Here is a 21,062-nt window from a genome sequence, read left to right as displayed (position 1 = left end):
TTAAATGTTATATCTAGTTAGTGAGGTATCTACCAATGTGTCCAAGAACAGTTTGGTTTTTGTTTTGAGTTAACTGTACTGACAACTGAGATCAGCCACATGCTTCTTAAACAACAATAGAATTACACTTTACTGGTGATCCACCAGCTGAGAAAAATAAAATGAAACATGAATAAAACAAACACTAATGTGTTCAGACATGTCTTGATAAAGAACAGGTGTCCTTGTTTAAAACAGTCCACAGACTCCACAGCCTTATGAACCAGAGCCCCTCTCACAGTGGAGTCGACCTCCACGACTACTTACAGCTGTGACCTAACAGGGGTCAATGTACTGCTGTTGGCCAGATCCATGTGGATCCAGATCTTTGTCTTATTAGTCAAGAGGTTTAGCTGGTTATAACCTCCTCTGTCTCTGAGATGACTGACGACTAGAAAGAACACAGCACTGCATCAGCTGCTATCACCACTACACTGACTCAGCCTGCTCAGAGTGACTGACTTCACTTTACTGAGCTGTAGACTCAACTGGTGATTTTAGTTTTCATTATGCAACAAGCACAAGTTATTTCTACCACTGTGACAAATTAATTCTTGCTAAAGTCTGTTAAATAAAGTGCTTGTAATATTATCTATTCTAATAAATATTAAGATAAAACAAAGAGTAAATTATGAGCCAACCTGACAAAGGAGAGGGAACTATCCATCCATGCTTCACTCCTCTCTCTATCTGTCTCCGAGCTCACTAACCCTGGAGAACAGAGATCGCCAAGAGCAGAGAGGGAGAGGGAGGGGTGAGAGACATCAGCAGAGTGGAGGGAGGAGGAGAGAGTGAGAGTGGGTGTGGCCCAGAGAGAGAGAGCAAGCGAGTGAGCCTGAGAGGACTAAAATAACTTTGTGTACTTCCTTGACAAGCTGAGTGCAAAACTGTCTGATAAATGTTCACACACACACACACACATATACACACACACACACTGTGAGAAAGAGGAAACAGAAACAGTGACTGTGACGTTGTTACATCCTTTCATACGACAGTTTATAATCCAAGAGTGAATTACAGAAACAACAGGCGTTAATTAACGATCATTAACTATTTTAATTTACAACATAATGAACACACAGGTTTGTTATTTTTATCTAATGTTCTTTTATATTTCTATTTTTTTTGTTCTATTTTTTCCATTTAGTTTTTTTTTCAAATCCTTTTTAATTAACAATAATCATAATTCATTAAAACAAGAACTTACTGTGTTCATACTGGGGGTTAACAGTGACTGATGATTTTGAATCCAAATTACAATTTAAAATTTTTACCTTTAACTCTCATTATTAGCTGATGATTCTTCTCTGAACAAGCTAAAAGATGTGACAGCTATAATCAGCTAGTTGTAGCTAACTGCCACTGTCTGCTGTAGTGAGCTAACTAGCAACACAAATGTAGAGTGTTTTCAGATTCTGAGTCTGTGTTTACACTGAGAGGTGGAAAGAAAAACTACAGCTCACAATTAAAGAGTAGACCTTGATGTTTGCTAGCTCCTGTTGCTATGAATGTAAATGATGGACACACAGTGGACAGTGCTCAGAAGCTTACAGTCCAACCTTTAAGCAAATCATATCATGTTTTTTATGTTTATAGTGAACATATGAAGTGTTTATGTTGTTATGTTGAAGTTTTTTTGAATGCTTTGAATGCTTGTCCATTTAAAACACCACCACCCTCCATTTGAGACAACACCACCTGTTAAGATTCACACACCACACATGTATGTATAGTGGGGTCCTTTCACATGAATAAGAATCTTTCAGCCCTGTGATAATGAATCAGTTGATCAATAGTGACCATGAGCCTCCTCTGACACACACACACAGAGTTTCACCAATGTAATGCAGCACACACACTCACACACATTCTACACAACATCTGCTGGTGCTGCACCATGATCCCCACCCATCAACACTGACGAGTGTGCAGCCGAGCTGGAGGCACAACTGTCATCGTTGTTTCTGTTGGCATGTCAACCATGGCCCCTGTTGCCGTGGGAATTGTGTCCCCTGATCACATGATGACTGGTGACCCAATGGCAAGGTTAAACACACACACACACAGAAATAATCCGTATCGTGCTGTGACTCACCAGTACAACAGGAAATAAAACAGATTCTGTTTTCTAATGTCTGTCAATCTGAAGAGTGTGTGTGTGTGTGTGTGTGTGTGTGTGTGTGTGTGTGTGTGTGTGTGTGTGTGTGTGTGTAATGTTACTCTAGCTGCCTCAGTGTGACTACACATCTGTCCACATCCTGTGTGATGAGGGCAGGAGGCCCCACCTGCTGGTCAGAGTCAGATATTACACTGTTAACGACCCACTTACTCACTCACTCACTCACTCACTCACTCTCACTCTGTCTTACCTCCTGGTGAAGAGCTTGAGTCCGGTGAAGGACTTGGAACAGCCAGTCAGCACCTCCTTCTCCTCCTCCACACAAACTGGGGGGGGCGAGGAGGAGGTGGAAGGGAGGGTGGAGGAGGAGGGCAGGGAGGCATTGGAGGAGGAGGATTCAGAGCTGAGCTCTCCATCATCTCCTTTTACATCCAGTAACCCTCCATCACAGGGCTCCAGTCCAGCCCCACGTCCCGTATCAGATTCTGTTCCCAGGTCCAGATCCATGACAGACAATGTGCTCACTTACTGAGGTCTCATGCTCTGTCACATTTTGGCAGGATGAGCTATACCTCCTGGAATTATGGGTAGTCCTTGTAGACTTAGAAAGACTGTGACTGAAGTGGTGAGTGTCCCCTGTGTGGTCCAAACATGTCCCAGAGGAGGACTCCAAACAGTCCTGGACGTATTCCAAATATTTCCAGAGGAATTCCTGGTGTTTAGAGGAATTCCATGTAGAGCACCAGCAGCCTGTAGGTCCTCCCAGCTTCCAGCAGGAACAACACACTGCAGATTCCACCTTAAAACAACTCAGATCCTGGACTGGACAAGACTCTGTGACCCAGCTGCCTCACTGAAGTCCTGAACTTCTCATGGTGAGAAATATGACCTTTTGCAAAGAGTGTGCAAACTGTGCTACAACCAAACTACAGCTACTTACAACAGCTTTAAGTAGTGGCCAGTAAGACAAAGTTATTGTGCTGCAGGTCTAGTAACAACTGAACTATAGTGTTTAAATAAAGTAGGTTAATAAAAGGTACTAACCTCTAACACAGCATTAACAGTGTTAGACTTACAACTATAACTACAATGAGTCATTACTGTACCTCTACTGCTCCAGGACTTCAAACATGGCTGCCCTGCAGAGTCAATAATCCACATGCCAAAGGTCCTTTACAAGACACATGAGGTGTGTGTGTGTGTGTGTGTGTGTGTGTGTGTGTGGGGGGGGGGGGGGGGGGGGGGGGGGGCGGGGGGGGGGGGGGGGGGGGGGGCGTGGGGGGGTGGGGGGAGGGGGGGGGGGGGGGGGGGCGGGGGGGGGGGGGGGGGGGGGGGGGGGGGAATTAAGATGTTGAGTCCTTAGGGAAAGATAATCCTCTAGCATTCCTCTCTACGTCTCGGCTCAGAGCTGTCAGCAGCAGTATCACTGTTCCTGTGTGTGTGTATTTTTCTCTCTCTCTCTCGTTTGTTCTTCAGTGTTTCACCTCCTCATCCTCTTCCTCTTCTTCCTTTCGTCTCTTCTTCACTCAGTCTGGATTCTTTGCCTCCTCCTTTCTTCTTCTTTGGTTTCTCACTCAGTTTAATTACACTCCATGTGAGGTGGACGCTGACTGACACACACACTAACACACACACACTCTGAGTTGCACACTGCTACACTTTGGTAAACACACTCTGCTCTTCTACTACCCGCCCGGCTCAAACCAGGAAGTGGATAATGACAACAATCAGGGCCTCGGTCTTAGCTGCCCTGTCACATGCCTGACTGAAACTCTCTGTTGTAATATTATATGTGTGTTCCTCATCATGTCTGACAACAGAATGAACAGACTAGACTGAGCTGTTACTGCAGGAACACATGAACTCAGATCAACATGACAACCATCATCTGTATGGAGACATCTTACAACATTTAGATCACATCAGTCTGTGTGATCATGGAAACATAAACCAGCTTCTTTATAGCAGCTAAATGACCTTTGACCTGTGGACACTGCCGTTACACTCTCACCTTAAAGTCTGTAAAACGGCTGAGATCCAGAGTCTTTGAACACCAGCTGCATGATGGGAAATCAACAGAAGCTGCTATGAACGCATCATAAATTCATTAGTGTCACAGCTCCACTACAGCTGCTCCACCTTCACTCATCAAGACATGGAGGATATGAGAGAGCCAGTAGGTTCCAGATCATTGGTTCCTACTAAAGAAAAATAGGTAAAAAACACAGTATATAAACTATATGTTCCTAAAAACATGTATTAACTGAAACAGCTGCTCACTGTAGTTTTAACAAATGTTACTCTGATAGGAAGAAATAGAGCATCTGTTGGAGACTATTTTCAGCAGTGGATTAATCCACATCTGGTGCTGTAGTGAGTAGGCCTATTTGTGGCAGCAGGACAGTGTGTGTGAGTCAGAATAAACTACAGTGTGTGTGTTCATTGTGATGTGTGGGTCTAACTAATGTGTTTTGAAAATTTTCTGGAAACAGTGGAGCTCTGAGGCTCAGAGGAAGAAGACACACGGACTTGTTGTACTGAATTAGCACCGAGATTCAATGTGAACCCAATTTCACTGTTTCATTACATTTTAATTGATTTAAAAAGAGAAAAGTCACATTTGGGCAACTTTCAGCACAACACCAACAACCTGCTCATTATGTTGTACTGACACACACACACACACACACACACACAGTAAATCACAGACAGTCAGCCCTCTTCTGTCTGCTACTGGAAATAACCACATGAGGGAGCTGTCTGAAAGAGAGATGAACTCAGTCCTGTAAGATTCAGTCTTCAGTCACAGGATGAGGATACTAATAATAACAATAACAATGACATTATATTAATAATTTAAATAATCTACCAATCTTTAAAAACTCTCCATAAATAAATTGTATTATTATTATTATTATTATAACATTTATGGAGTTTTTCAAGATTGTTTACACAGAATAAAAGTATTGAGTAATATAAAACACACTGACAATAAAGATTATAGATTATGAACCAATAGAATAATCTGATGACATCATGTGTCAGTGCCTTTCCAAACCATAACAAATCAGTGTTTCAAAGGAAAACCACTTCCTGGTCTGTGTTTCCAGTTTGGTTCAGATTTAGGTCAGTGTGGGTGAAGAGCTGAAATTACTTTGACAGGGTCTAGGAACCTTCATAATCATAATCATCATCATTATAAGAATAAACACTTGGTTAACAGGGAACATCATTAAAAGAAATTGACACAACAAACCAACAGTGATCCTGTGTTGTTAAGTCAAAAGTTTTGACTGCCTCCTCTGTCACCTTTCTGACTCTTTAACTCCATCACACCATTTCCTGACTAGACTTCAAGACCACTACCTGAACATAAACCAGAGTTTAAAACTGGGCAAGAAATTTACTGGAATATTTCATACTGACAGTGAAACATGCTGATTATCACAGGAACTTCAGTCTGTACCAACACACCAGTTCAACTAGGAAGCTGAACTCTACTGGGACATTTTTGTCCTGAATTTGACTTGTCAGGCGTGTTTAATCCCAGAACGTAGACAAACATGGTTAGTTTGAGGTACTGACATAGAGATGTCTAAGTTTAAGTACTGTGTAATGTTAGAGATGGATGTTTATAATGTTTAATGTTAGAGATGGAAGTTTATACTGTGTAATGTTAGAGATGGAAGTTTATACTGTGTAATGTTAGAGATGGTCCACAGTTGAGTTAGTGGAGCTCAAACCTGCATAAACCTGAGGAGGATGTGTGGATTTGTTTGAGATTCCTGCAGAACTACACATAGACTGTTTATCAAACTCCCCTTTCATCATCATGATGTCAGCATTACTCAACTGTTCCCTGTCCTGATTGTTACATAAAAATATATCAGTTTTATATAGAAATCAAATAAACTGTGGAGGAACAGTGACAAAAGCAGAGAAAGCTGTTGTTGTTATGGTGCAATGTGATTATAGTTTAGTCCCATTGACAAACAGAGCACATCTTATGCGCGCGCACACACACACATACACACACACACACACACACACACACACACACACGCACACACACACACACACCTGCTCCTCTTCTTTGTGTTATCACTGTTCCCTCTCATCCTCCGCCCACTCTGTATTTCCATGACAAATAAAATGACACACAGATCTTTTCAACTCCCCCGCACACACACACATAAACATACAGCTGACCTGTTTTCTCTGTGACACAGGACTCATTATAAATTCAGACATTAATCCTGACCCTCACTGTTGCTGATGAGCTGCAGTGTGGAGATCAGACCTGCTGACTTACACCTGTGCTGATCAGAGCTACAGATAAACCCAATGACAGTCATTGTTTCATCCATATGTACCATGTGTTAGATGTAGTTATAATCAGAGTCTGAAGCAGCAGCAGCAGTGAACATTGGTGCTGAAGGTTCAGTGTTGTGTTTTCTCTGTGTACCTGAGTCTGCTCCTCTACATGTGTCCAGTACTTCACACATTTCAGCCAGGGTGTAGGTTTGACCTCAACACCCTGCAACCCTTCCAAAACAAAGAGGACTTCATAATGCTGGTAGCTGAATGGTTTATTAACATATGATCTGTATTAACATGTAAATAACAACTAAATACAGAAACAGACCAAAGACTGAAAGAAAATAAACAAAATAAATTACTTGTTAACAGAAAAGAGAAAAAAATCAAACAATATTTTTCATTTTTTCATCCAACATCAACATGTTTATATTCAGTATTCTATAACAGTGCTGCAGTTCCCCTTCTCCCCCTTGATTTCACATTTAAAACTGGCTCCACAATCTAATAATGTAAGACTCAAATATTGGTAGGACATGTTCCTGCTGTGTATATGCAAACCTACATGCATGCATTTCAGAACATCATTAATCTAGTGTCGTGAAGCTGCAGGCGACAAACAGCTGATAACATGTGTATTTTTTTTTATATGAATAAACTCTAATAACACAGGTGTAAGTTGTGTGATGGCAGGAGCACATTTAAGAAAATGACCTGAGGATAAAACACTGACAGACACTAAACTGCAGCAGGAGGAGTATCCACAGGCTAACCAGGACCAGTCTATAGTCTGGGACCAGTTTTCACAGAGATACCTCAGACATGGTCCAGTCTTCATTCTGCTCACAGATCAGTCTAATGTTAGTCAGACCGTTTCACAAAAATGAAGACTGACTCATATTAAGACAAAAACATTAGGATAACTCAGGCCTAACTAAGACCAATGTTACCATGGTAACAATCAATGACACCTGCACAGAGCAGTAGCACCCAACAACAAGAAACAGGAAAACATGGTTTGCAACAGAAAGAGTGATAAGAAGGGAAACAAAGACAAACATGTTCTGCTGGGGTGAACAGAGCTGAAAAAACTCTTAATTAACCCACGAGCTGAACATGAGTGCCAGAATGGACCAATGAATTACCACGAGCTCAGTCAGCTGACACAGACCAGTCAGGACTGAGGCTGTTGGTTCATCATAATAACCCATTAGCCTCTGTTTAGTGTTTAGCTCTTTACTGTCAGACTGAGGTTGAGTTAATATTATGATGTAATACAGAGTCAGCTGTTTATCACCTGTGACTACAGAACAAACAGGAAACAGGTGTGATGCCTGGGTCTCAGCTGGTAGATACACATCATCAAGTTGAAGACACTGAACTGATGGTGAGACTGTCAGGGCCATGGTGGGTACATGGTGCCATCACTGTGTGTTTGTGTGTGTGTGTGTGTGTGTGTGTGTGTGTGTGTGTGTGTGTGTGTGTGTGTGTGTGTGTGTGTGTGTGTGTGTGTGTGTGTGTGAGCTGGTTTGTGAGAGACACACTGTAAAACACTGAATAAATTAATCAATTTGTCATTTTTAGTTGACTATTCTCCAACAGTCCTCACTGACAGATGCATTGTCTCATCATGGCAGTGTAACTAAAGAATCCAGCGGACTAAGATGAAGAGGGAGGATGATGAAGAGATAGGATGATGAAGAGGAAGGATGATGAGTCACCTGTTTGCTGACTGTCTCATCTCCATCTGTAGAAAACCTCATAATGTTAGAGTGAGGATGAAGCTTTACAGTGTGGTCACAGTTGATCTGATTTTAGTCCAGAGCAGCAGAATCAGTCAGTAAATCAGTTATTATCAGACCTGTCACATTCTACTGATCCATGATGTCATTACAATATCAACAGCTGATATTCATCACATCTATCCAGGTCAAACTGATCACTATTATGACAGATTATTTCTTTTTCTTTATATCTCTATAACTGATGTTTGTATGATGGCTCATACTGACTGTAAAATGAAGAGGAACAGTGCAGAGCTGTGAACACAGCTGAGCCTTGTACATCAACATCAGCCTGAGTTAGTCTCGTAGACCCTACACACCAGCACTATGCTCAGCATATAACATCATGTGAGCAAAGATGAGACCTCAGCAAGAGGATCCAGAATCCAGTTTCATGGTATCTGAAATTTTTATTTCATTCCCTGTGTACAGGTGAAACTGTTGCCCTAAGGTGACCTGAAGGTAAACAGAGCTTTCAGGGGGAATGAATATCTTCAGACCAGCAGTCAGAGGACACAAAGAGTGTAACATCAGAGACACCAGAGAAGAACATCTCTGTGAGCCAGATCCCAGAGAGATCTGGTCTTCTACAGTGATAATGTACTGTATAGTCAGGTTTACACAGACAGTGGTCACCTTCAGAGGCAAACTTTAGCCTTAGCCTTCATCTGTGTTAGCTTTTAAAGGTGTTAGCTTCCCTCTGTGTTAGCCTGTCTCCATGTTAGCCTCCATCTGTGTTAGCTTCCATCTCCGTTAGCTTCCATCTTGGTTAGCCTTCATCTGTTATAGCCTCCGTCTGGGTTAGGCTCCCTCTGTGTTAGCCTCCATCTGTGTTAGCTTCCATCTGTTGTACTAATGAGCTCCATTATGCAACATTTTTGGCTCGAGGCAACAAGCACATTGTTCTCCCCTCCCCCACTCAGCTTATCACACTAATGCATCAACACATGTCAATCATCATCAGTAGGGCCAGGCTAACCTAGCAGAAGCTAGCAGCTACACACCTGTAATGACACCCTCCTATCACTGAAAGAGGCCACACCCTCAAATTACACATAACTGTAAGCCTTAATAAAATGTAAGCAGTTGAGTTATATAAAAATTCTCCCCCCGTACAGTTGTCATGAAGGACAAAATTACTTACAGAGACAAAAACTGTTTTTTGTACCAGACTGTAAACATGTTTATTTGGACATTTTAACATGGGAGTCTATGGGGATTGACTCACTGTTGGAGCCAGACTTTAGTGGTCAATAGAGAAACTGTGGTTTTTTGGAGGTTGATGCTAGCTCCTCCCTCCACCTGTGACAGGACAATCTGCTCCACATGGACCCAGCAGACGGGCTCCTGCTCCACCAACAGGACATTCTTAATAAATATATTGATTACATTAACGATTCCTGATCAGTTTTTATGACTTCTTATCATCATCTTCTTATTGGACCAATAAGCAGAATCCATAATGGCAATTATATCAGTAAAATCTTATCAGTTCCCATCAATACATATTATTCAACATGTCACAGTGCCTCCACCTCCCTTGTAACAGAGAGTGTGGGACAGATTTGAGGTTGTAGGGATTCCTTCAAACTTCATGATGAATGTGTGTTACCTCATCTGACACACACAGACTTACACACACACATCGTGCCACAGATACAGCTGATTCTTACATAACTCCTCTGGTGAGTCAGGAGAACTGACAGCTGTGCCAGCTGGCCCCACCCCCAACATACACACACACACACACACACACACACACACATCGTGCCACAGATACAGCTGATTCTTACATAACTCCTCTGGTGAGTCAGGAGAACTGACAGCTGTGCCAGCTGGCCCCACCCCCAACATACACACACACACACACACACACACACACACACACACACACGAATCCCATGTGGATTACTGATTAAATTATGTTGAGATTATGTCTGGTGCTGACAGCTTCACTGTTTCTCTGTCTGTGACCACACTGATGGAAAACATCCTCCTCCTCTGAATCAGACTCATGACAGGAGAGAGAATCCATACACATTATATAATGAGACATTCAGACTGTGCCCACAGTCATCTGTCAGGATTCAGGTCAATATGAGAGGGGCTGCTGTCTGTCCATGGTTCCCTCTCTGCTCCACAACAAAAACACAACCTCCTCTACCAGGTCAAATAAGTGATGGAAACATCTCCTCCAGGCGTCGTTACAATAATAACAACACAAAAACATATAATAAATTTAACTGATGGACATTTTCACTGTCAGGTTAACTGGACCAGGAAGTGTCTGTGGCTCACTTTATCCAGGGCATATCACCATGGTAACTATGCCCCCCACTTCAGAGGACCAGATCAAATGTTGTTAATAGGCATCAGGTCCACCTACCTCCAGCTTGGACTTTAGTCCACTAACCTCAAGCCTGGACCCTAGTCCACTAACTTCCAGTCTGCACCTTAGTCCTCTAACCTCCAGCCTGGACCTTAGTCCATTAAACTCCAGCCTGGACCCTAGTCCACTAACTTCCAGTCTGTACCTTAGTCCTCTAACCTCCAGCCTGGACCTTAGTCCACTAAACTCCAGCCTAGACCCTAGTCAACTAACTTCCAGTCTGCACCTTAGTCCTCTAACCTCCAGCCTGGACCTTAGTCCACTAAACTCCAGCCTGGACCCTTCAAGCTTGTTTATGTATTCAGCTAGCTTTGTGCCTACTAGCCTCCAGCCTACGTCCCAGTTGGCTCCTACCCCTGACGACCTCCAGCAGTCTCCTTTCTTGGGGACTTGGGGACACGTATGCAGAACCTGAGTTGGTTGTCTCCAGTTGAAACTTCACTGGACCGTGACTCACATTCCCACCTCCACAGGCCCGGCATTTTTATGAAGCTTTACAGTCACTCTGTTAGTCTGTTTGTTATGTCTCCAGCCACTCTCACTGGCACAGAGTCATAAACAGATCAGCAGCGAGGCCTCTCCCACACTAGAGCTGTCACTTTTATTTTTCTTTTAAGTTATTTTTTTGGGTAGTTTTTGCCTTTATTCATATAGGGACAATGAGAGAGTGACAGGAAAGTCCAGGAGAGAGAGGGGAGGACATGCAGCAAATGGCTCGGACTTGAACCCATGGCCGATGCGGTACAGACTGAGCTTAAGTGGTACGCACTCTACCAGTTGAGCCACTGGGGCGCCCCAGAGCTGTCACTTTTTAATAAAATAAAATTTTTCACTGGAACATGTGAAAAAATGTTTTGTTCAAACTGTAACAACATATTATTTGTATATGCTGCCCTGAATGGAGCAATCATATAAAAGTCAATCTGAAGACATGTAATGTCTTCATCTGAAATCTGAAGACATGTAATGCACATCTATGACATCACATGACATCAAATGGAAAAATATAAAAAATACTACACTATACTCAGACTCTGACCACAGGACATAAATTATTTCAAATTAATTCAAACAACCTCCATCTCAGTTTGAATTCATTTTGAAAAAGTGAAAGAATACCCTGAAAAGGAGGATGGACAGAGGGAGGGGCAGAATACCTGAGGGGCAAACAGGGCCAACACGTACAAGAAGAGGATGAAGAGGTCAGAGGTAATGGATCAGGAGTCAGATCTGACACCAGAGACCACCTCTGAACAAAGACAGAGGTTACATCTCTCTTCATATACGGACACCCTAACAACAAAACTACCTACAAACAACTCCATCTGCTGATGAAGGCCACACAAAGGGGTTGAAAGCTCCAGAACAGGTAAATTAGACCTTTGGTGTCAATAAATCAGACTTTACTGTGGTTTTATTTCAGATGGTTACTGAGTAAAAACTACAGATTAAACTTTCAACCACTCCAGTTGTTCTCACCTGATGCAGAGGTGTGTCAGGGATGGGGGCATGGCCAGATGCAACAGACCTGAAACACTGAACCAGAGCTCAGAAAAACAATTGAGTCAAGCTTGGTGTTCAGTTACTGTCTCAATAATTTCATCTGCTTATCATTATCATCATCATCAACATCATCATCATGATCATCTGTTTGTTGATATGTGGAGGTCTGTTTGGAGCAGGAGGAGGCAGCTGTAATTAGATTAGAGACTAACACATACCAACAGTTTCTATGGCAACAGACAGTCCAATACTTCATACTTCAGAGCAACAGCAGCAGCATCAATACTGACAATAACAACACAGTGAGCTGATACAGACATGTCTTTCAACTACCTGTGACAAACTGACTTCATGTCTCTACAGCTGCTGAGACTAAAACATCTGGATCTACCACTGAGCCATGAGATTACCTGGATGTTACAATACAGTGAAACTTCCTGCATAAGGAGGACTGTATGTCACTAACAGTGACCTGGCAACAGTCCTCATCAGGGTGACTGGACCATGTGACCTGAGTGGTTACACCGTCTGAACATCTGACAAATAAACTAATGGAGTAAGAACCTGAACACCTGATGCTCTCTACATGACTTTTACCTCAGAATAAATCTACATCTACACATCAGAACTCTAAGCCCTGAGAGGTAAGTGAATTATTATTTTTTATTTTTTTATTTTTTGCCAGGATCATTTTTCTAAGTTTTTTTTTCTTCCCAGAAAAGAAATTGCTCCTGACAAAAAAAAAAAGAAAAGAAGATTTTTCACTTGTCTTTCAGGGCCTCTGTAGAACTCTTTCTAGGCGGTTGTGAGGATCTGTATGACTGCAACAACACTGTTTTGGTTCCTGAGTGAACAATGTTCTGTATAATAAGGATCTGTCATGGTGAATACATACAGACAGAGGAGAAGCTACATGTTTAGAACGTCTCCATTTGACCAGTCTCTATTGAAACTCAGCTCAGTGAAAAACCTTCAATGGTACAAAGATCAGAGGTCAACTGCCATTCAGCAAGTCCTTCTTCTGCTATCTTCAATTGATCTTTTCTTAGAACCAACCTGGACCCTGAAATGACTTTACCTGTACTCACAGATGTGGAGAGACTGGTTCATTAGAGGTGAGGAAAATGTGAATTATTATAACATGTTTCTCGTCACTGCTGAGTGAGGGCCCACACCCAGGTCTGAACAAATCTAGAGCCAGATGGGAATCGGTCAGATTTGTGTCAAGACAGTCTGTCAGCCACTATAAACGCCAGGTACAGACTCGTTCATTATAACTGTCTCCATCGGCTAAACCTCACCCCACAGAAACCACAGATCCTGCAGTGTCAACCAACCAAGATCACTGGAGTTTCTGATTCTCACAGTTGCAGGGTTTTTCCTGCATAGAGAACTGTGAGGTGGCCGCCTCCCGACAAAATTCTACTAGGCCTATTTGTTTTCTTGGTACTCGGTGGATTTGACGTTTGTAACTGCAATTGCAGCTCTACGCCACTACATCAATGTAGTGGCGCTGTATCGTAATCATTAGGCAGAACCATCCAAAATTACCAATGAAGAAGAATACGAACACGCTGGATTTTCTGCCTGCGGAAGGAGGCGGCGACCTGATTTTGCTTCTATTAAAACAAGTGAATATTATCTCTTTTACACCCAAGCACACCCAGCTTCTTGAAAAGTTTCCCTAAATTAACGTTACATCCCATCGTGTATGCTTTTTTTTGCAGAAATGTCCCAAATCGTTATTTTAAAAAGAGAGTTCGCAAGGAGGAGAATCGTGAGGACAGTTGAAACAGTGCAGACATCATTAGTTCTTCTAATATGAGTAAAAATGTTAATTCATGTTACTGACGAGATACGGTTAATGTGTCAGGACTGAGAGTACACAAGTCACAAGTCAGTGGAAGGTGCCAGTGGAGGAGAGGATCAGAGAGTGAGAGAGGAGTCAAAGCGAGAGTACCAAGTCTGGCTGGAGAGATAATGATAGTGAAAATATAAATATTGCGATATTTGTGTCCTATTCTGTTAAATTTTTTAAATGAATGTGAAAAATAAAATATTCAAAATAAAGAAGTAAACTGCCAAATGTAAAAAAAAGTTTTTGTCACCAGAAACTCGAGATGGAAGTAAAGAATGAGAACGTAAAGTAAAAAATGAAACAGTTCCTTATGATGACAAACCCTCTGTCTGTACAAACTGTGTTATTACACCCTCTGATCATCACCATGACAACACTGTACTGAAGGAAGCAGGACTGTATACTGGTGTCAGAGTCGAGGCAAACAGACGGACTGGTCAGTCAGCAACATAATGTACCACAAGACCAGCACAGTCTCCAGAACTGAGCCACATGGAGCTGGTCAGGGATGAACTAGACAGAAGCTGAAAGTGACACATAAGTGGGAACTATGAACAACGTCTGATTTCCATCTGTTGGCGGTCCTGTTTCAAATCCAACAAAGACATCACAAACCACATCAACGAGGACTGAGCACCACAGAAGAAGACAAAACAGAATACTGATGTCTGATTTCAAACCTCTGAGCTTCATTTAAGACACCAGGTCTTAAATCATTTCATTTTGGTAAATATGTTGATCTGTAATCTGACTCAGGACCATAAAACGTCACCTCTGTGTGTCCAGCAGACACAGAAAACATAAGCTGTCCATCAACACCAGACCAAAACTGCACACAGCCTCCTCTGGGAAGAGGTCAAAGGTCACTGTGACAGACTGAGAAAACAAGCAGAAGCCAGGCGCTAAGCTGGAGTTATATCATCTGTTTGTTCCTATCACACAATAAGAGTCAAACATTTAAGTTGCAGAAACAGTTCATGTGTCCTATCCTGTTGGTGCTCTTGTAGCACTTCCCAGTCTGGAAAAACCCCAGAGCTCAGGTAAAGGTGTTCTGTAAACAGTATGTTCCTGATACACACCCAAGTGAGATCAGGTTACCTTGGTTTCCTGCCTGATTAAAGCTTTTGTCAAATATATGTTGTAATGTTCTTAAATATAATGTTTGGGATGAATGTGTTCAATATGTTTATATAGCCATACTATGTGTTTGTATGTGTCAGAGGAAGGATTCAAGCAGAGACAGTGGTGTTGAGCAGACAGGAGGTAAGACCAGTGTTTTTGTCAAAATACCCACATTCAGAGACAGGGTATGACCAATGTGTGACCAGCTCTGTGTACATGTAAATCTGATGGTGTGTTTACACAAGACATGTCATCAGATTTATGAAGCCATATACTCTCCATGTCTCTCTGGATATTTACTGCTCGTACCATTCAATGATTACATGTACCTGTGTCAGTGATCTGGAAGATATGGTAAGACCATAAACATAAATAAAGAATAAATAATGTATCCAATATGAATATAAACTGTAATATATGACAACATTAACCACATGGAACTAATCAATATGTTATAGTTGTGTTTTTGTTCATTGTATAAACTTAAGAAAAAGAACAAAATCAGTAAAACAGACAGAATCTAATAATAAAGCATTCAAAAGCGTTCATTTCACCTCTCACCTTATTTTTGTGTGGTAAGTGTAAACTGGTCTGAAGTCAGTGTGGTGCACATATTCTCACTGCACATTGTGGTTTTATAAATAACAGTTTCTGTGTAGGAGGTGTGGATCTACGTTTCCAGGGCGTATGCATTTATTCTACATCTGCTCCAAGGACTCAGCCAACAGACAAAGATAAAGGTGACCATCCCCCTCATATAAAACCACCTAAGTCGGAGTTGGGATTGTAGAGTTGTGATGTCAGACTTAGGATGTCAAAGTTAGGATGGTAGAGTTAGAATGGAAGAGTTATGATTTCAGAGTTAGGATGGTAGAGAAAGGACGTCAGAGTTAGAATAACAGAGCTGGGATGTCAGAGTAAGGATGGTAGAGATAGAATGTCAGAGTAAGGATGGTAGAGTCTGTTACAGAATGGAACCTGGAGGGAATAAAGTTAACAACAAAATGGTCTGAAGGCCCTGAGAGCAATGGTGTTGGAGTAGCAGCCGTAGTGAGGCCCAGATTGAGGATAGACGAGGGCCTTAGGTTTAGGGTGGACGAGGGGCTTCTGGACACCTGGTCCTACTACGCTACCCTGGCAGGCCTGGTTTGGGGATTTCCACACGGGGCAGGACATCATTGCTCCCAAGGCGGTGATAGGTTCACTTTAGAAAATGGGTAGAGAACCCACCTAAGAAAGAACTATATATGATTGTGCACAGGCTCTCCGTCTTCAGTTCAGATCCGGATCTGATCTCACTTTTATTCTTTTGAAAGAGTTAATTCTATTGCATTGGACTCATCTCCAGTGACTTATTTGTTGAATCTTTTTTGACTCCAGTGAAAGAGCCGTTTTGTAGAAAGTTAAGTGTTGGTGAAGAGGTCTAGACTTAGTCTCTGGCCCGGACCTGGACCTTTTTTCCTCCAACAGTAGAGTTAGGATGTCACAGTTAGGATGGTAGAGTTATTATTGGCAGAGTTAGGATGCCAGAGTTAGGATGGTCGAGTTAGGATGTCAGAGTTGGGATGGCAGTGTTATGATGTCAGAGTACGGATGGTAGAGTCATGATGGTATATTTAGGATGGTAGAGTTAGGATGTCAGAGTTAGGATGGTAGAGTTAGGGTGGTAGAGTTATGATGTCAGAGTTGGGATGTCAGAGTTATGATGATAGTGTTAGGATGTCAGAGTAAGGAGAGTCGAGTTAGGATGCCAGAGTGAGGATGGTCGAGTTAGGATGCCAGAGTTAGGATGATAGAGTTAGAATGTCAGAGTAAGGAGAGTCGAGTTAGGATGCCCGAGTTAGGGTGTTCGAGTAAGGATGGTAGAGTTATGATGTCAGAGCTCAGATGGTAAAGTTATGATGGTACAGTTAGGATGGTAGTTAGGACAGTAGTTAGATGTTAGTTATTGTACTTTAACTAGGTTTAACAGATGTTCACAGAGATTAGACTGGTCTTAACTTCTTTAAATAATAGTGAAAACCCTCCTCTTATCTCTCTTCTCTAAGGTAACCTAATCAGGAACACTGTGTAACCATCAGGTAAAACAGGTTAGCAGGAAGTGGGGCACATTCCACTCTTTCTGTGTAGTTTTGTCTGGAGTGTGTCCTACCTGTAGGACACCTGCTTCCTGAGGTTCAACTGGACAAACTCTGCCTCCATCTGGGACACTGACAGGTGACACCCCTCCTCTTTCGCCCCCTTCTTCACCTCCACCCCTCCTGATTCCTAGAAAATACAAACAGATGAATTTCCATTTTTAGGAGTTCACTGAAAACAGTCCCTCAGGGACACCGTACCTGTTAGTGTAGCCTCACCTGTTCATTCAGTGTCAGCTGGTGTGTAAACACAACACACTGCACTGGGTTAGCTTGACTACAGAGGAAGGACACAACTCTTCAGATGATAAGAACATGGTGAATATGTTGTGACACTTTCTCACTATGATGACGTACCTGAACCAGGTGAGTTCTAGAAGCCCACACTAAATCAACACAAACCCACCTGACAGGTGTGTGTTTCCCGCGTGCTCTCGGCGCTCCCCTCCACGGTGAACACGTCCTCCTCCTCGACCACGTCCTCCAGCCCGGGCCGCTCCAGGACCGGATCAGCGGAGCCTCTCATCATCCTGCGGCCTGACGGTTCCCTCTCTCTGTTCACTGATGAATGATGTTATTATATTAACCACTGCTCTGTGACGCTGATGCTCCTCGAGTTCTAGAAGTTCCTGTTTAATGGGAGCCGGTCCCGATCCCGTCCTCCGTGTACCGGTATGCAGGGTCAGAGAGAAGCAGGATCACTGTGAGACATGGAGACAGAATGAAGTGTGTGTCCATGAAACCTCTCCGCTCTGCAGTAATGAAAAGTTGTCGTTGAGCGGCTCCGTCATCAGCTGATGCAGGAAATCAGCTGTGAGCTCGCTCGCTCGCTCGCTCTCTCTTTCTCTTTCTCTCTCTCTCTCTCTCTCTCTCTCTCTCTCTTTCTCTCTCTCTTCTATTGAAAAATACAACCAGTAATAACGAATGAAATTACTAGATTATACATGTTATCTCCACTCTGATTGGACAGCCTTATCCTGCTAGGTGGTCTTGTCAGTCTGACCCCGCCCCCCTCCGGTTAAACAAAACAAAGAGACAACAGTTTGTGTCCACACAGTGACTGGCTCTTCATTTAATGTTCTACAGATGAAGAGTTTGACAAACTCTTCATCATCTAACTACAAGTCATAATCAGAGCTGATCATCAATTAAACAAGTGTCATTAAATACATTTACATCTATTAAAATGTTTCTTATTACACAATGTCAAACAAGGACCATTAAATTAACACTCACAAGGCCTAAAGGTATTTCTGCCAACCAGCACATGAATTTAGCTAAATATTTATTTTCCCTAAGCACCACCTCAAGATTTAAGATTTAGATTTAGATTTAAATTTAAGATTTAGATTCAAATTTTAAAATTAAAATTTAGATTTAACATTAAGATTTATATTAAACATTTAGATTTAGATTTAATATTTAGATTTAGATTTAACATTTAGGTTTAAATTTAACATTGAAATTGAAATTTAATCTTTATATTCAATATTTATATCTTTTTATTGTTTTACAAGAAAAATTGACATGACAATGACCACATTTTTCAACATTGCTAATTTGAGCATCCACCACTTTACAATCCACCCCACAGACATGAGCCTCTCCCCAGAAACCAGCAGGGGCACAGAGGAGTTATTTATGCCTGTGTATGTGACCTTGGGTTTGTGTGTGTGTGTGTGTGTGTGTGTGTGTGCGTGCACGCGTGTGTGTGTGATGGTGACAGTGCTTTAGACTCTGAGCTCAGTCTTGGTTCTGATTATTGAGAATGAGTCACAGTTTAATTAAAGGAGTCACATCAAAGAGAGAAGCAAGTAACAGCATCTCCTGTGGACCATGACTACCTACCCACACACACACCCACACACACTCACACACACAGACTAAATAAAATGATATAAGATTCATATCCAGAGAGAGAACGGACTGAGCCATATCATAGACCTTTGTTATCTAACAGGAAATAAAAGATTTATTTAGCAAGTCATGACTGATCCAGCAGGTACAGGACCAAGACCTGGCTCACCTACAAAGAATCCAGTCCGGTTTTAATGTCATCAGTTACAAGCCAACTTGTCTGACGTTGTAAGCAGAAAACGGATAACTTTTCCTGAAAGTTTCTCTAAAGAACCAGTTTGTTTGTTATTCCAGGAAAACCAAGACAAACTATTGAGACTGTTAAGCTATTAAACTAGTTCAGTTATTCAACTTGGCTGTGATGATTTTATTACTGACCCTCCAAGTGAGGAACCAGACCCTCTTCTGACTCTGCTGTGCTACAGAGAAGCTGCTGGGTGGTCCAGTTACTGGTGTCCTCCTCTGATTGGATGAGGCCTTAATTGGTAATTAACACTATACAAGGCTGAGGTGGTGGTGTGACAGGAGATGAATCTACTCATACATGTTTGTACTGACCTCTGGAAAAGTCACACGACTCTCTCAACATGTAAACAGGAAATATCATTCTCCTTTAGATCTGAGCTGAGTCCTGCAGCCTGTTCAGGATCCAGACCACCAGGATCCACCTACAGCTCATCTCCAGCTTCTGGTCCTGAATAAAACTAAAAATACCACAACCACCCTCTGAGACCAGTCCACAAGTAAACCTGGTTTCATACTGTCTGTAGAGGATAGTATATTATTAATACAGACTTGATGGTGCAGCGGATGATCTGGATCACAGAATCACTGATAAAACAAGCAGCTTCTCTATAAGTAAAATATATAAATATATATATATATATATATCAGCTAGTCAATGGTGTGTAATGTTCCATGTGGGACAGTTTAGAAGACAGACTGACAAAGGCACAATCAATCAACTATTTATTTCAAATAATCATTCATACTTCTTCAAATGATTTGTATAAATAAGACATTATATCACAGGCCATAAAGAAAGAGGGATGGTCAATAACAATCTGAATAGAGTGGAGGAATAGCATTTCAGCAAAAACACGTCTGGAGCTAAATATTATAGTAGAAGATAATATATGGGAAGACCTGTGTGCTGACTGTCATAAAGGAAGGAATTTGGGTGGAAATCAATAATCAGATGTTTTAACACACCGCGTAGCATCTCTTCATATGTGGAAGAAGATTGTGGACAAATAGAGGATCACACACAGACAGGGTTTTAGAAGTGGAGGTCCTCCTAGATCCAGTTCTGGTGGAGATCAACCTAAAGGGACATATGGCACAGATCAGGTGTATGACACAGATATTTACCCTGATTACCAAGAAAACCAACCATAACTCTGTTATGTTAACTGTTAACTGTTAACTCTGACTGTGAGTCAACTGACACTTTTATACAGAAGTGGATTGTGTTAGTATATTAACTGTGTTTAACTGTTGTGTTGTTATAATGGACTGTCACTGAAAATGTCATTGTTATATTCCTCCATAATTGAAACTGTTATGTTGTAAATGCCTTTCTTTCAAATGTGTCTCTTTGTTGTTATTATTATTATTATTTTTGTTTTATTTTTAACTATTTTTATTCATTTTGTTTTATTTTATCTTCATTTTTATTAATTTTATTTTTTAGTCATATAGGAGGTCCTATGTCAGATATATATACATCCCAACAGCAATTACATCTGACATAATCTCTGTGTTAAATGACACAGTATTTAACACTGTTCACATCACTGTGTGACATTAGCCTTACTGCTTTCATTACCCAATCCCAGCTGACATTGGGAGGGCGGGGCACACCTGGACAGGTCGCTAGTCTATCATAAGACTGACACATAGAGACAAACAAACATTCACACTCACATTCACA

The 21,062-nt window shown here is 41.7% G+C and overlaps 1 protein-coding gene across 1 annotated transcript in view; it reads right to left on the bottom strand.

Annotated features, from left to right (window-relative positions):
* LOC111232464 (diacylglycerol kinase zeta-like) overlaps nucleotides 1-3,268 on the bottom strand; it is a 76,899-nt gene extending 73,631 nt beyond the window's left edge. Inside the window, exon 1 of the mRNA XM_022760010.1 lies at nucleotides 2,412-3,268. Coding sequence (XP_022615731.1) covers nucleotides 2,412-2,668 — 257 coding nt within the window. The 5' untranslated portion in view covers nucleotides 2,669-3,268. The remainder of the gene's footprint in view (nucleotides 1-2,411) is intronic.
* Nucleotides 3,269-21,062: the final 17,794 nt, after the last annotated feature.

The sequence above is a fragment of the Seriola dumerili genome, unplaced genomic scaffold (assembly GCF_002260705.1).
Source record: "Seriola dumerili isolate Sdu_G_001 unplaced genomic scaffold, Sdu_1.0 BDQW01000018.1, whole genome shotgun sequence".
Taxonomy (NCBI): Eukaryota; Metazoa; Chordata; class Actinopteri; order Carangiformes; family Carangidae; genus Seriola; species Seriola dumerili.
This window is presented reverse-complemented; position numbering and strand designations above follow the sequence as displayed.